Source organism: Micromys minutus, assembly GCF_963924665.1.
Source record: "Micromys minutus genome assembly, chromosome: 2".
NCBI classification, from domain to species: Eukaryota; Metazoa; Chordata; class Mammalia; order Rodentia; family Muridae; genus Micromys; species Micromys minutus.
The window spans coordinates 48,566,826-48,583,362 of record NC_137971.1 but is presented as its reverse complement, the minus strand read 5'-3'; the positions used below and the strand labels follow the sequence as shown (position 1 = coordinate 48,583,362).

At 49.2% G+C, this 16,537-nt stretch overlaps 1 protein-coding gene across 1 annotated transcript in view; it reads left to right on the top strand.

Moving 5' to 3' along the window:
• Positions 1-2,929: 2,929 nt before the first annotated feature.
• Positions 2,930-16,537, top strand: part of VWCE (von Willebrand factor C and EGF domains) — a gene marked incomplete at both ends in the record, with an annotated part of 28,786 nt that continues 15,178 nt past the window's right edge. The window contains 10 exons of the mRNA XM_080912882.1: positions 2,930-3,039; positions 5,396-5,490; positions 5,593-5,682; positions 6,319-6,447; positions 9,636-9,752; positions 11,949-12,065; positions 12,825-12,953; positions 14,259-14,680; positions 14,760-14,853; positions 16,006-16,088. Coding sequence (XP_080769008.1) covers positions 2,930-3,039; positions 5,396-5,490; positions 5,593-5,682; positions 6,319-6,447; positions 9,636-9,752; positions 11,949-12,065; positions 12,825-12,953; positions 14,259-14,680; positions 14,760-14,853; positions 16,006-16,088 — 1,386 coding nt within the window. The remainder of the gene's footprint in view (positions 3,040-5,395; positions 5,491-5,592; positions 5,683-6,318; positions 6,448-9,635; positions 9,753-11,948; positions 12,066-12,824; positions 12,954-14,258; positions 14,681-14,759; positions 14,854-16,005; positions 16,089-16,537) is intronic.

Genomic DNA, 16,537 nt, shown 5'->3' with positions numbered 1-16,537 from the left:
ATTAATCCCAGCAGAGGCACTTGGATCTTATGCATGGTCTACATAGTGAGTTCCAGGAGAGCCAGGGCTATACAGAGAAACCCCTTCTTGAAAAACAAACCAGGCAGGCTTTGACAAAATGTTTGGAGTCTGTCCTATTTGCACACACATTTGTCCCTTACAGAAACAGAAGTGGTAAAGATGCTTTTTTTTTTTTTTCAGGATGAGAATGGACTGAACATGGTTATAATGTGACACATGAAAGCTTGACTGTTGAGCTGTCTCCATTCTGTCTCATTTATTTGTATGTGTGTATTGTATATATTCACTTGAGACTGAATTCCATTTGGATGCCGGCTTTCTGCCTGCACACTCCCCAAAACCCCTCTTAAACACCATTTATCTCTTCTCAGGGTGAAAGGTCATCTTCAGAAATCTCCAACCAGCTGGACAGGCACTGATGAGCTAGCTTTATTGCCAAACCTCCAAAGGAGTACTAAAAACACTGGTTCACATCACATGACCATGTGGAAAGGTCTCAAACCAGTTGAATTCTGCAGCCATCTTGGATCCTATTCTCAGTGAAGGGTCTCTTGTTAAGCCACAGAAATGGGAAAGAAGCAATGAGTAAAATATTAGTTCTTGGAGATGAGCAGATACAAGAAAGACTCAACTAAAGCCCCAGGACTGAACAGGGCAAAGAAGAGCAAATGCAACCGAAGAACCCAATAGCTGATTTGATGGGAAGGTAGATGCCAGAAAATGAAATGCTGTGCCAGCTCAGAAAGGGGCTTAGGGGTCCTCCAGTCAGGACTTCCTACTTTGCTATATCCAGATATTTGCACTGGGGAGATGAGGACTTTGATCTTCCACCTGTTAGGAGTGAGTTCTGCAGAAAGTGGGGCTACGGCAGTGAACGGAAGTGGCAGCGGTATGCTGGGTGTTAAGTAACAAGTGTTGTGGCTGTGAGGGCTGTAGTAGGGGATGTTTCCATGTGTAGTGGTTTCAGAGGTAGCTTCCCAGGGATGGGAAGGAAGAATGCTTGTCTTGTGACAGTAAGTGCAGCCTCTGCCTTTTCCAGGACTCTGAATGTGTACATATAAAGAAGTCACATCTTTGGCAGTATGCTTGCTGTGAGCTTGACTAGATAATAGAACGGGCCCAAACAAGATGAGATACAGGTCCAAATGTAAGTTTAGGTTCAGCCACATGGGTTCATGTGGGTTTATGTTAAGTTGATACATCATTGAACAGAGAAAAGGTAGGAAAATGGAAGAGGAGAGATTAAGAGGAAAATCAAGATGGAACTAGAGGAAGTAGACCTAGGTGGACATAATCGGGGATAAGTAGATACGAATATTTTAAGGGTTTTTGTAGGTCATTTTATTTTATATAGAAGGGAGCTTTTGCCTTTGTCAATTAGATGTAATATTATTGTATAGAAGGTTTGTAGATTGAGAATATAAGCCTATATGAAAAGCTACCGGGCCTTAGAGTCATGTTTGTGTCAGGCGGTGGGGTAAAGAAACGCCACTAGGGCAGAAGCACCAGGGCGGGTGGAGTGAACCTCCTGGGAAGGGAATCTTGTGAAGAGTGTAGCTCATGGACCCAGTGAGAGTCTGTAATCGGCTCTAAAGTAGTGCCCGAGAGTGAGACCGTGCAGTGGGGTGTGTGTGTGTGTGTAAAGAGATAAGCCATCTCTCTTTTTAATATTTACTGCAACAGGTTCAGGTAGAGAGATGGCTGGCAATTTGTTATGCCAACAGCTGGTTGTTATGGCAGAATACCCCCCATAAAAGCAAGCAAGGAAGGGTTTATTTGTTTAGGATGGGTCTTCACAACTCAGTTAAATCATTCTGGAAACAGCTCTGATACACACAAAACATTATTTCCTAGTGCTTCTAAATTCATTCAAGTAGAAAATAACAATTAGCCATGACACCTCAACATCCAAAAGTACTTGAAGTTTTCCTCTTACTGCAAATTAAGCACCAAACACCCAAGTTAATGTTTGCTCAGAAACTAGAAGAAAAGTGTCAGTGGGAAGGCACCTAGTATCCAGGTCACAGTGTACATCTGTGGTCAATAAAGGCAGTGAGTTTCTTATTCCTAGGAGTCTTTACACAAAAGCTTGACTTATCCAGTCTGGGTAATAGGTGGGCCCTTGCCACCAGAACAGGTAAACTTGACCCTTCTTTCAGCTTCCTCCCAGCTAGATCTTTCTCAGTTCTATCATTCTGCTCTACATTCTGCCTAAACCTCTTTCCAGCCTGGGCCGAAATGGAGTCTTCTAGTTATGTGTCCCTGGCTCCCTTTCAACTGCCCACTGCTTTCTGACCTCCCAGGTGAGCTAGGGAGCTGTCTTCAACCGTTTGACTCCCATCAGGCAGCCTGTGGGTTCAAAACAGGCTAATGTCCTTTGGCAAGGAAGCCACCAATACTCGACCCTGACCATCTGGTAGGTTTGGGAGAGTCAAAACTGCCTAGCTTCAGTGCCCTGGGTTTGAGTGCCCACAAGACTCACCTACACAAACGATTGGAGTCCACGGAAACCCAAAAACCTTGTTCGGAAGTTTCTTTCCAACTTGGTGTGAAGCCTTAAGTCATTCTGTGGAAAGCGACTCCCAAACCCAGGCTGGGGGTGTGGGCTGAGGGTGAAACCCCGCCCTCGGGGTCCCTGATCTTTGCTCCCGCCCCGGGCTCCACGCCTCCCAGAGAGGCACCGGCGGGCGGCGCTCCTTTTGTGTGTTTCTTTCCAAGGTGCAAGGACCCCCCCACCCCACCCGACTAGTCAGTCCTCCCCTAAACACCAGCCCTCTTCTCGTCGTCCTCAGCCCCCTGCCAGCTGTGGGGGGAATCAGATCGCTTCCAGGAGGAGGGACAAGGTCGGTAGCCCCCTCCCCGGTGCGGAGCCTGAGCCCAGTAGAGTTCAGGATCTCTGCTGCCAGTCATGTGGGCTAGACTGTTGCTCCATGTTGCCTACATCTTGATCCCGTTGCTGGGGTCTTCGGCCCGAGGCTACACCGGGAGGAAGGCGCCAGGGCACTACTCTGCAGAGAGGTAAGCCGGTGCCTCTCAGCGGCCCAGCCTTGGAGCGCCTCGGCGTGGAGCTGGAAGGCACTGACAGAGGGCAGCTGCTGGACCTGTATTTTCTGTATTGTGGGCACACCAGGGGTCTGGACAAAGAGACAGTAGTTTGTGCCAGTTGAGTGGCCCTGGCGGGGGACTGCTCTGGCTAGGGAATCTAGGAGATGGAGATCCCGGCTCCAAGTGAATCTTGTACTAAGAGAGTGCGTGGACCCTCTGGCTAGGGAACCCCAGCACATGCCATTTGGTCTCAAACTGCCTGGCTTTCTTCCTTGGCTGTGCGGGGCCTCCTCCGCTTCTACACAGGTTGCTTTGGGGTTGGAGGTTTTCTCAGTGTCTTTTGCTCTCTGCACCCGGTGGACCTTGGAGCCACCGGTGGCTCAGGGTTACGCTTTGGTATCTGCGCATGTGTGCACAGGCCACGGGAGGCCTGAGGCGGCGGGCGGGAGGCGTGTCTTTCCAAACCCAGTCGTTTACCCAAAGTGTGTCTTAGTCCTCTACCACGGAGGGATGGTGAGGGAGTGGTGATCGTGTGTGCGTGATGCTTATAGCAAAGGAACACCGTGTCAGCGGGTGGCCTGGCCCACGGCCACATCTTCCCAGGGGCGCACTGCAGGGGCAGCCCTGCAGCTCTGCACGTGGGTTCTGCAATCTCTTGCAGTTCCAGCAGACTGAGCCAGGCTAGCTTCCACGGGGGCTCTGAAAGAAACGTGGGGTCCCATCGAAGTGGTAAATGGCAGGGTGCCCGTGAAAGCTGGTGGAGTTCCACCCTCAGATAGGCAGGGGTAGGGTGCCCACCAGAAAGCCCCAGAGAGCTTTGCGTGTGTGGCATGGTGATGCCAGGGAGACAGGTGGTGGGAGACTGAGCCTGCGCTAGGCTATGTAGTTGTTCTGTGGATCCCAGCAGCCAGACTCTCCTCCTCAGCTGCTGCTATCATCATTTTTATGTGTGATGTCACTGTCAGTCTGATTTGTCTTCCTTGGTTTTGACTTCTGAGAGGGAAAAGGACTTGGCCCCAGGGACAGTTCCCAGCAAGCTTTTCTGTACTGCCGTGGTTCCCCCCTAGGTTTCCATATTTGACACAGATTATTAACCCTAAGAGCCAGGCAAAATTGTCTTGTCCTATATCATTTGTGTCTGATACATGGACAGGCATAGAGAGTGTAGTGGTTGGTGAAATGACATTCCCATCAGCTCTGAGTATGTGGGTAAAGTCATCTGGTGCCTACTGCTTTGCCTGGATTCGTGGTCCTTGCTCCATGGCTCGGGAGTTCTAGCCCTTGTCAATCTTCTCTCTAGCTGATGCCCAGGCTGCCCCATCTGTCTGTATTGCCCACTGCTTCCTCCTTTTTGCACCACTTTTCTCTGGTCTTCCTTCTCGTGCAGCTGGGGAGATGTCCTTCAGTGACCCTCTCCTGACTCTCCTCAAGCCCTCCCAGGGTCCCCATTAAGCTCAGTTCCCATCACCTGGGTCCTGGCTGTCCTTTGAAACTGAGGGCAGTAACATATTCATGGTCTTACGGTCTGGCAGTTAGACACCGGTTCTAGGTCACCCGAAGCTCCAGAGGGTGGGGCCCAGCCTTGGGTACCTTGCTGACATCCTTTGGGGATGCCACTCAGAGCTGCTTTCTTCCTTTACCAATTGAGCAGTTATGAGGTACTTTAGACGTAGAACTGAGCAGATAAGAAGCCCTTGTCCTCGGGGAGTAAAGAGGATGTGGACAGTGAAGATGTCCTAAAATTAACAAGTAAGCAAGTGTCCTGGAAAGGACAGTGGAGAGTAGTAGAGCAAGCTAAGGCCCACGACAGCGGCTTTGGGGAAAAGATGTGAACAAAAGACCCTAGTAAGGGACAAGAATGAGTGAGTTAGACATTTTAGTTCTGGATGTGGTGGAAACACCTTCAATACCAGCACTTAGGAAGGAGCAAAAGCAGGTGGCTCCCTGTGAGTTCCAAACCAGCCTGGTCTATATAGCAAGACCAGCAAATGAAAACAATAATAACAAAAATATAGTTATATAGCCCAAGATGGCTTTGAACACATTAGGTAGCCCAGGCAGGCCTCAAACTTGCGATCCCCCTGTCTCAGCCATCTGAGCGATGAGAGGACAGGTCCCAAAGCAGCCACCCCAGGCTGCTCAACTGTCTCCCTTCATCTTTTCTTCTCCTTGAGTTCCTTTGCTCTGTGTTCATAGCTTACATCTGTTCTCTTACACGTTTGTCTGGTCCTGCCCCACGGGGGATTGTGGGTCGTAGACCAGTGGATGAGTTGGGAGTGTCTCTTGCTCTCTTCATACGAATTATGGAGAGTGCTCTCTTTTCTTGCAGACGTCGTCTGGGCCCCCATGTCTGCCTCTCTGGCTTTGGGAGTGGCTGTTGCCCTGGCTGGGCCCCTTCCATGGGCAGTGGGCATTGTACCCTGCGTAAGTACCTATCCATTCCCGTGACTCAAGCCTTCTCAGCACACACCAGTGCTATGCGTTGCCAGTGCCTGCTCCCTCCCTCACCTACTTCTTTCCTCTCAGCCCTCTGCTCCTTTGGCTGTGGGAGTGGCATCTGCATCGCTCCCAATGTCTGCTCCTGCCAGGATGGAGAGCAAGGGGCCACTTGCCCAGGTAACCGGGATAAACAGTGGCTGATGGGGGACCACCAAAATAACATGAAGATTCTGTGCCTGGCATTGGGGACTTGAGATAGGTTGTAGCTTGGCATCTTCAAGACACCTTGTTTGGTAGGCATTTTCATACCTATCTGACTGCTGAGACAAAGATGTTTTGGCTTTTCCTGGGCCCCCTGATATATTAGCTACATTTGTTGCCACTGTAATGAGATACTGATATAAGCAATTTAAAGGAAGAGAGGTTAATTCTGGCTCAGAGTTCAAGAGAACAGTCTATGAGGGTGGAGAAGGCAGGCTGTCAGAAGAATGAGCAGCTGTTCACACTGCACAGTCAGGAAGGGGGATGATTTGTACCCTGGTGCTGGCCCTCTGTCTCGTTAGTTCCACCTATGGACTCTTGCCCCCCACAGTTAGTGTGTCTCCCCATCTCAACCTACTCTAGAAACCCCTTCAGAGACATGACCAGAGGTTCTCTCCTGTTTGATTCAAGACTTTGTGAAATTGAAATAACCATGAACATGGCTAGTGCCTAGTAGAAATGGGTAGGAAGTCCCACCGTGCAACAGAATTCCAGAGAAGCTGCCGGACATCTGAGACATCAGGCTGACACCCGCTGTGCTGTTTGTTTTAGAAGCCCACGGATCCTGCGGGGAGTATGGCTGTGATCTCACCTGTAACCATGGTGGCTGTCAGGAGGTAGCCCGAGTGTGCCCTGTGGGTTTCTTGATGACAGAGACAGCTGTTGGTATCCAGTGTGCGGGTGAGAGGCGAGGAAGTGGGGGAAGGGGAAGGTGGAATGGTATCTCCCCCCTGAGCAAGCTGGAGTCCAGCTCCTAGGAGCAAGGGGCAGGGAAGCATGCAACCTGAGGATGTATGCCTCCTGTTATCACACATGTACTTGTGGACAGGAGCAGAGCTGGGACTGAGGTTACAGGTAATGAAATAGTAGCTGCTATCAGGGCGTTTCCAGATACGGGGCGAGAGACAAGACAAATGCCCAATGTAATAGGGGCATTGAGTGAGAAAGTCCACGGTGCTGGGCTCACAGAGGAACGTGGTACCAGAATTGGAGTCAGCTGACATTTGAAAGCTGAGGGAATTAAAACTCAGTCATTATTTTTTCAAAGTGTTATTTGTTTTGTCCTTTTAAATATTGGTATGGTTTAAACTTATTTTATGTGTATGGGTGTTTTGCCTACATGTACCGTATGTGTGGAGTGCCCTAAGAGGCCAGAAGTCGTCAGATCCTTAGAGCTGATGCTGCCATGTGGGTGGTGGAAATTGAACCTGGGTCCTCTGCAAGATTAAGTGCTCTAAACAGCTGAGCCATCTTTCTAGCCCCTATGATTTGTTTTCTTGATTTTGAAAGTCACTATGGGCAGAGTGTGTGACTTTTACCAGGGGTGGTTACTACCAGTGTCTTGTCCATTTCTTCAGAGGCAAAAGCCTAGTTGTAGGTGGTTTTGTTTTTTGTCTGTTTTTGTATGTGTGGTGTATACATGTGCATGTATGTATGACCCCAGGCATGTGGAGGCCAGAATTAACATTGGATTCCTTCAGTGCCCTCTGACTTAGTTTGTGAGTCAGGGTCTCTCATTGATTTGGCTGGGTTCGCTAATGAGTTCCAGGGATCCAGCTGTCTCCATACCCTGAATCCTCCATGCTGGGCATTGTTGTGCCCAGCTTTTATGTGACACTGGGGTGTCTGAGCTCATGTCTGTGCAGCAGCCACTTTATCAACTGAACCAGCTTCCTTGTCCCCTCCTGGAGGTTTGTTGTTTGTTTGTTCCGTTTTGTTTTTTGTTTGTTGTGAGAGAAGATTAAACTCTGTAGACCAGGTTGGTCTCAAACTCATAGAGCTGCCTGCCTTTGCCTCCTAAGTGCTGGGGTTTAGAGACATCACCACCCCACCTGCCCTTTTTGAAGTTTGAACAGGAGCATTCACTGTTCTCTCAGTGAGTAGAAAAGAAAATGAGAATTCATTTGGAAGCATTTGAAAGTCAGCAAGCTTTGAATGTTGAAAATGAATGTTTTTCTGGAGTCCTGATCACTGTGAAATGTTTTCTCTGTTCCTTTATCTGGGTGTGTGATGCTCTTGCGTATAAATGTACATATAAGGCTTATATGTGTGTTTTATAAAATGAGGCAATAACTCCTTGAGCTGCTCTTTGTTACTGTGTGGGTTCTTCTTTTTCTCATCCTTTATCCCCTGGTTCCATCCTTTACCACTAGATAGGAGATAAAGAAGGAGGGAGGGAGGGAAGGAGGGAGGGAGAGAGAGAGAGAGAGAGAGAGAGAGAGAGAGAGAGAGGGAGAGAGGGAGGGAGGGAGGGAGGGAGGGAGGGAGGGAGGGAGGGAGGAAGGGAGGGAGATCCCTGAGTCTAATTTCTTTCACTGTAACAACTGTTTTAGCCTATCTGCTTAGGTCAGCTTCTCCTGGCTCAATTGTCCCCTAACTATATTTTCTGCCCCAGCTGCCTGCTCTCTCTCTGCCCAATTCTCTTCCAGCTGCTTTTGCTTCTCACTCATGGTGTTTGCTGAGGTTGTTGCTGGGACGTGACCCACATGGTTTTCAGCAGCAATCCCCCCCTTCTCTCCTTTTCCTCATTTTGGGCTATTTTGTTTATAAAAAACATTGAAAGGCTGGCTGGGCAACTAGAAAAACATTCAGGTGGAAATGGAGGGGCTTGGGGATCAAAAAGTGGAAGAAAAATGTCAAGAAAAGGGAGAACAAATAGGTTCATTCCCGGGAACTGAAGCAGAGAGACAAAGTGACCACCTGGAGTTAGAGCTGGCCCGGAACGATTCTCTTTCAAAAACTTTGGAGGAAGAAATAGAAGGGAATTGCACCAGCTGAGTGAACGGAGGCAGTCGGAGCTGATAGTTAGGAGATGGTTGACTCAGGAGAAGCTGAGCTGAGCAGAGAGGCTAGAAGTGTTGTTATAGTGAGGAGCTGCTAGAATGGGGAAACTGAGAGGAGGGACTATTGGGGCAGACTCCTGGGGACTGTGGGAGGAACAGCTGGAAGAAATGTTTGAAGGGACTGAGCTGTAAACTGAGAGGGATGGCTGGGAAAGAAATTAGGGATCCCTTCTTCTTCTTCTTCTTCTTCTTCTTCTTCTTCTTCTTCTTCTTCTTCTTCTTCTTCTTCTTCTTCTTCTTCTTCTTCTTCTTCTTCTTCTTCTTCTTCTCCTTCTCCTTCCTCCTTCTTCCTCTTCTTCGTCTCCTATCTAGTGTTAGCTGATGAACCCTGGGGGATAAAGGTTGGGAAAAAGAAGAACCCACAAAGTAGCAGAGACCAGCTACAGTTCCTAGAGTTTAAAACTGAATTTTAGCTTAGTATTCAAAGCAATGCGTTTCATTATGGCACACCCCGCCCCCCCCCCCCACACTTACTTATATGCCTGTGTGCCATAAAGTGCATGTGGAGGACTGGAACCCAGCTGCTATCCCCTAAGCCCTCAAATCCTTCCCCATGCAGACAGGCCTCTGTTGATGCTCCTGGTTCTCCTAGTCCCACACCCTTTCAGGATGCACCTGTTGTGGCAGGTCATTTCTGAGCAGCACATTTGTCATCTTGCTGGGCTTTAGAGTCGCCATACGATGTCTGACGGTCAGTGGCCACTCTCTGCATCTCCTGCTCACACCTGGTGTTTGGTGAACATATATCAGAATGACATTGTTCACTGGGCCTGGGGACCTGAAGGTTGTCACATGGGGGCCATCCAAATGGTTCTGCCTCAGTCCTGCTCTCCCCCCATCTAACTTGCCTGCATGGGTCAGTCCCTCTGTCCATTTATCTCCTCTTTCTGGGGCTCCATGGTTCATGGGCATGGCACCTTGCAGACTGATGCTGCACCTTCCTCATACACGTTTCATGTGGGGTCACTTTTCCCGGAGTCATGGCCATGGTTAGAATGGGCTGTGCAAAGGGTTTTCTTTTCCCAGACATTGACGAGTGTTTAAGCTCATCCTGTGAGGGCCACTGCGTGAACACAGAAGGCGGCTTTGTATGTGAATGTGGGCCAGGTATGCAACTGTCTGCTGATCGTCATAGCTGCCAAGGTGAGTGGGTAGAGGTGTTGGGAGTAGTTTCTATGCCTTGCCAGGTCCCTTACAGTTCATTCTCCAGCCATAGTTCTCTGAGGATGCTGTCACTCCTGCTGTACTGGGGAAAACAGAACTTTACTTGTATCCATTCTTTTAGGAAGAGATGGAGTTAGGCTTTGAATTCAGCATAGTGGACTCTGGTTTGTTTCTTAGAGACAAACTCTCCCAACACATCCATGGTTATCCTGGAACTATGTGGACAACATTATCCTCGAACTCACAGAAACTCACCTGTCTGACTCCCAGGGGCTGGGATTAAAGGCGTGTGCCACTATGCCCATGCCCAGCTTTCATGGTGGATTTGCTCTGAACTAAGATACTCTAAACTCTTCTGTTTGTACTATAGGAAAGGAGGGGAATAAAGGAATGGTCTCAGGGAGAACAAGAGGCAGATGCACCCAGGGCAAGAGGTACCAAGATGGAGAAGGGAGGGTCATAGGCTTTGAGTGTTTCCATAGGAACTGTTAGAGGAGTCTGTGATGGTCTCTGTCACGTAGTGTGTACGTAGTATCTTTCTGCCCTGATACTGGTCCAGGGTCTGTGGGTATCTGTAGGACCCACCCTCAGTCTGGTGGTTTGGGAAAGAAAAAGACTGGGACAAGGTACTAGGGTTGTTGGATGCCCAGAGAGAAGATGTCTTCCCTTGGTTTCTTTTCTGCAGACAGAGTGTTACTGTGCAGCCCAGTCTGTCTTCCTCCTGCTACTGTCCTGCCTTTCCCTCCCGAGTATGAGGATTACGTGTAAACCCCACTACACCCGACAGGCTGAGATCTTTTACCACAGTCATCCTTTCCAAGTGAATGATGTGCATGAATATGTGAGGATGCTTCTCATCCCAGTCTCATGCAACAGGGCAGAAGAGGGGAAAAAAAGCACCTTAATTTTGATGGTCTCTGCACAGGAGGTTTCACAAAACACAAGCTTGAGGGCTATGCTGGGACTTTCATGTCCCCTCCCTCATCACCATTCTCTGCCTGTCTTAGAGAACCTGGCTTTCCTAGTCTGCTTGAGCTGTCCTAATACAATGCTGCTTAGACCACAGGGATCTGTTCTCTCAGTCCTTGGACAGCCAAAGTCCAAGGTCAAGGTACTGATTGGCTTTGCTCTGGGTTGCTCTGGCTTGAAGAAGATGGTTTTGCTGTGTCTTCCCACGATGGCAAGAGGGAGGAACGAGGGTGCTCTGGTGACTCTACTGAGGCCATTAATTCATCATTAAGGCCTCTACCCTTGTTATATCATCTAATCCTATCTCCCAAAACTCTGCCTCCAAAGTACCTTGGGAAGTTTGCTTTCAGTGTGGATTTTTCAGTCTAGATGCCCTGCCTGCCTACCTCCCTTAACCACAAGTTCTCACATATGCATATAAACAGGCATATCAATTACCAAACTCACAGGCTGGATACCAGGCTAAGCACTCTCCATGTGTGTTTTCATCCTATTTGCACGATTATAAAGTTGGTACTGTTTATCTCTATCTTATTGATAAGAACACAGAAGGTTAATAAAATTAAATAATTTACTCAAAATCACATTGGAGCTGGGAGTCTGATCTCCATTTCTTTTTTGGTTTTTTTCCCCATGAACAGTTGATTGGTCTTAAGGATCTTCCCACATCGAGTCTACAGACCTGATTTTTTTTTTTTTTTTAACTTCTACTTGGTTCTCTGGGGCAAGTGTTCTATACTGTATGGGTTCTTCTGCTGACAATTGGGGGTTGGGTGGTTGGGTTATTTCTAGTTCTCTTGTAGCTTCAAACAACAGCCTGGGTGATTTTCTACATAAGGGGCTCTGAGGAAGAAGGTTTTAAAGGGAGCAGAATATTTCTTTTTATACCCAGACAAGAGAGAAGGACATTCAGGGTAGACAGAACATGAATCCAAGAGGAGGCCTATACAAACGGGATGTGCTTAGATGTGAGGAACTAAGCAAGAGTGAAGCTGAGGGCTGGGAACGACTGATAGAGGTAGAGGGCTCAGGGAGGCTGTGTCTGTTCCTCAGCCTAGAGACAAGGCAAACTGGGCTGGGTTGAGATGGTGAGGGTGAAGAGTCTAGAAGTTGGTCCCCAATGGCCCTGAGTTGGGTGAGAGAGAAGGATGAGAGGATTCCAAGTCCTGTGGAGAGATGGCTGCCAGCTTTGTCTTCTCCCCTCAGACACCGATGAGTGCCTGCGAACACCTTGCCAGCAGAGATGTAAGAACAGCATTGGCAGCTATAAGTGCTCCTGCCGTGCTGGCTTCCACCTCCATGGCAACCGACACTCCTGTATAGGTGAGCTCTTTGGCCTGTGGGTGGTACGCTTAGGATGTCAATCAGGAAGATGGACAGGTCAGTCTGGAACCTAGGAAGACCAACATTTAGACCTTCTAGTCCTTGGAACTTTTGCTCAGAGCATTCCCATCCCATGGTTGGTGTCTCTGTCTGAAAGGTCCCAAGCCATCCTTCCTTGGCCATCTTCAACCTGTTAGAGTCTCTTCACTGCTCTCCCAGATACATATCAAGGTTTTCTCTCTGCTCACCCATTTTTCTTGACTGTGTTTGCTTCCTGGGATAAAGAAAGTACTTTATGTTCTGGTTCCTTTGGTTTAGAAGGAAACTCCTGTTTTCTCAGTCCATTAGAAATTTCCAGATGTTTGGTAATCCCTATAACCAAAAGTGGGGTCCCATGAGCATGAAAAAGGCCTTGTACTAGTGGGTTAAGTATTTGTCTTGAACCTGCTTTGAGCAGCACAGTGAGTATTGAGACACTGTTTACAAAGGGATGCCAGATAGCAGATTTGGAAGTGAGATTCCCACCAGGGTTGAGCTCTTAATGGTCCTGGGATGAGATGTACACCCACCCCGAGTGCATGAAGCGCCCAAGAAAACCACCAGTAGATACCAGCCCCACTCCCAGCATTCTGAGTCACATCTTGTACCCTGGATGGGCTCTGTAAGAGTCCGGCAGGTGAGCTCTCCCGGTCTTTGAGTTCAAGAATGGGAGGAGAAAGGTCTCCATGGCCGAGGTAAGGCAGCAAGGCTCTCCCACAGATATAAACGAGTGTCGACGACCGCAGGAGAGGAGAGTATGTCATCACACCTGCCATAACACTGTGGGCAGCTTCCTATGCACCTGTAGACCTGGTTTCAGGCTTCAGGCTGACCGTGTGTCCTGTGAAGGTGAGCACCAGGCCCCAGCCCTGCCCTCTAGCTCTTAGTTCTGCCTTCTCAGTACAAGAGCCCATTCCATAGACCTTGTTCTCCTGGTCCCAAACCATGCCCTATAGATCTTGTAGTATCAGACCTCACCCCTAACCACAGACCCCCTTCACACCAAACTTGTCCTTTAAATCTTCCCCTTTCCCAGTTCTTTTTGCTCATCACTTCTAATACCCCCACTTTCTCTGTTCCCTTACATTAAAAAGAATATTTACAAAAAATGTTTATGCAAATGAATATTTTGCCTGTTTTTGTGTGTGTGTGTCTGGTGCCTGTGGAGGTCAGAAGAGGCTGTTAGATCCCCTAGAGCTAGGGTTACAGTACTATGTGGGTGCTGGGAACCAAACTTGGGTCCTCTGCAATAGCAACAAGTGCTCTTAACCACTGAGCCATTTCTCCATCCTGGCTTTTTTTTTTTTTTTTTTTTTTTTTTTAATAAAAGGTTTGGGGTTTTAAAATTTTTATTTTATGTGTATTATAAGTGTTTTGCCTGGTTGTTAGTATGTGTACCACTCCAGAAGGGCTAGAAGGGATCTCCTGGGACTGGGACTATGGATTGTATGAGTCACCATATAGCTGCTGGGAACTGAACCTGGGTCCTCTGCAAGAGAAGCCAGTGAGTGTCCCGAGCCTCTGGGATGGCTCTCCAGCCCCACCTTCTCCTTTCACTGTTCCCAGCTACTGCCTACAAATGGTAAAAAGGAAAAACAAAAACAAAACAGTAATAAGGGGATTCTCCATCTTTGTGATGAGGGGCAGTAGATGTTCATCTGTAGGGAAAATGCCTGTTCAGTTTCCAGGTATTTATGTGAGGGCAGGAGTCTTCTACCCCAACGTGACCTGACCGTCTACAGTGCCGCTGGGGGAAACCCCCTGCTGACCCCTCATCCTGAGTCCTAGCTCCCCTGTAGGGAAGTCACAGCTAGGAGGGAAACAGGGGATACACTGAAACCCCAGCCCATAGCAGTTGGGGAGAGTTGTTCCCAAGATGGACCCTGGAGGTCTTCTAGCCTCAGGAAAACTTGTGTTCCCTTGTAGCTGTTAAGGGAGGGAGAGCAGCCGAATCTTGGGTCACTGGCTTAGGATCTTCTCTTGTGCATTAGTGCTTTCCCAGCCTTCTTCCCTTGCATCTGTCACTGTGGCCTCAGTAGTTCACGGTCAGTTACATTGTGTTGCTGAGAAAACTGGTGGATCCTGCTTAGGACTCTCAAACCCCACTTCCGGCCCCTGCTGTCTCCCTTAGGAGACCCTGTGCTTCCATTTCAGCTTTCCCGAAGGCTATTCTGGCCCCATCTGCCATCCTGCAGCCCCGGCAACATCCTGCTAAGATGTCCCTGCTCCTTCCTGAGGCAGGCCGGCCTGCCCTATCCCCAGGACACAGCCCTCCTCCAGGGGCTCCAGGATACCCCACTGGATTTAGAACAACCAGTCAGCCGTCTACCACCCAGGCCCCACTCACATTCTTTCCCACACAGTTGATATCCACCCCAGTGCCAAGTTCCTCCCCACTGGGGACCCTTGGACCCCCCTCACTCCTCCAGGGGGAGGCTGTAGGAACCCCTTTCTCACCTAAGGGCCCTGAAAGCCCAAAACTGGGAGCAGGGCCCTCTTCCTGCTGGCACCTGGGAGCCACATATGAATCAGGGAGCCATTGGAGCCAGCCCGGGTGTTCTCAGTGCTTGTGTCAGGTAGGTGGGAAGTCCCCAGGCTGCCCCGGGGGAGTGTCTAGGGTCTACCCATGGCTGCAACTCCTGCTTGTGCATCCAGGATGGAGAGGTGACCTGTGGAGAAGTAAGGTGTGACTCTACCTGTTCCCACCCAATTCCCCCAAGCGATGGGGGTTGCTGTCCCTCTTGCACAGGTAAGAGTTGATGGAGAGGAGTACAGCCCTGCTCTTTCTTCCTCTAGCCTCTTGGCTGATTCTGATTGGAGGTTCATGGGTGGGGCCTGAGAACTGGCAACACTACCAAACTCCCTGTGCTGCTGCTGCTGCTGCTCTGGAATCTCACTTTGAGAACCACTTGTCTATGCGGAAGTACTCCTCAAGGAAAACCATTCATCAGGCCACTCTGCTAGGCCCACCCTGCCTGCCGGCCATCTTTCCTTCTTTTGTTCTTCCCTCCCTCAGTCCCTCCCTCCCCCTCTCCCTCCCTTCCTCTCTCATTTTCTCCCTCCTCCCCTCCCTCTCTACCCACTTCCTTTCTTCTTTCCTTTCTTCCTTGCTTCCCTCCTTCCTTCCATTCATCCTTCCCTCCCTCCTTCCCCCTTTTTCTGTCCTTCCTTCCTTCCTTCCTTCCTTCCTTCCTTCCTTCCTTCCTTTCTTCCTTCACTGAGTGCACATACATTCGGTTGACTGTTTCCTTCCCCTGTCCTAGCTGCCTCTGCGTGGCTGGAAGACACTCATTTCACTTTCCTCCCAGGCTGGGGCTGGGACATTGTACTTGTCTAGTATGTGTGAGTTAAGTCCTAATTCAATCTGCCACACCATAAAACCAGGGTTTGCTGAGGAAATGCCTACATTTCTGTCTTAGAGACCCTCTCCGTTTTCTATCCTGTTCCACCTATGTATGGGGCCTTGATGGAAAGAGCTGAGTTCTCTTTATAACCAAGATTTTGGATTTGGGCTCATGCTGGGTAAATCCTGACATTCCCATCTTATGGTGAGACTAGGTGAGACTAGCTGAGTCGCAGAGAGGCAGTGTGACAAGGGCAGGGCTGCTTGGATAAATGGAGCTAGGTTCGGAACCTAGCATGTCCTGTGTGATGCGTGTGAAATGCTGATTTCTCAGGATGTACTTCAAGGGACACTCTCAAGGCTAACTTTGCATGTGTCCCCTGTGCAGTTTCCCAGCGGTCCTAGGACCACCCAGTTCAAGGGAACTATGTCTGCCACTGCTGGCACATCCAGGGTGGTGAGAGAAGGTTCCAGAAGTATTACGCCTGGAAAAGTAGAGACCTACTTTCCTCTCCTTTGAGGAGGCTAATGTCCCCACCTCCTGTTTGTCTTTCAAAGGCTGCTTTCACAGTGGCTCTGTCCGAGCCGAAGGGGAAGTGTTTTCACCTCCTACGGAGAACTGTACTGTGTGTGTCTGTCTGGTAAGCAACCCAGGATTTGCCACCGCATGTTTTCTTAACCTTTGGGGGTTGTCAAGGAGGGGAACAGACTGGATGTTGAAGATGAACTTCTCCTTGGAAGGGAGCTTGCTTTAGGGCTTTGGATCTAAAACTTTTGAGCTTGAGAAGGTCTTTAGAAGCATCCGAGTTCTGGCCAATGGCTGTGGGAGGCATCTGCTGTGCATGAGAGAGCTAGGGCAGAACAGGGTCTATCTGTTTGGGAAGGGGAAGTGTAGAACTCTCTCAGGAACTTCCCCAGGGAGGCTGTTTTCTCCAGGCAAATATTTACCACCACAACAAAGGTGTCCACACTGGGGAGAAAGCAATCTCATTAAGCTCCAGCCTTCCTTGAGCAGTTTTGCTTCTGGCAAGTTGACACTCCTCAGAGAAGTAATCGTGAGCAGTTAGTGTGCCAGGTACTGCCTGTGTGG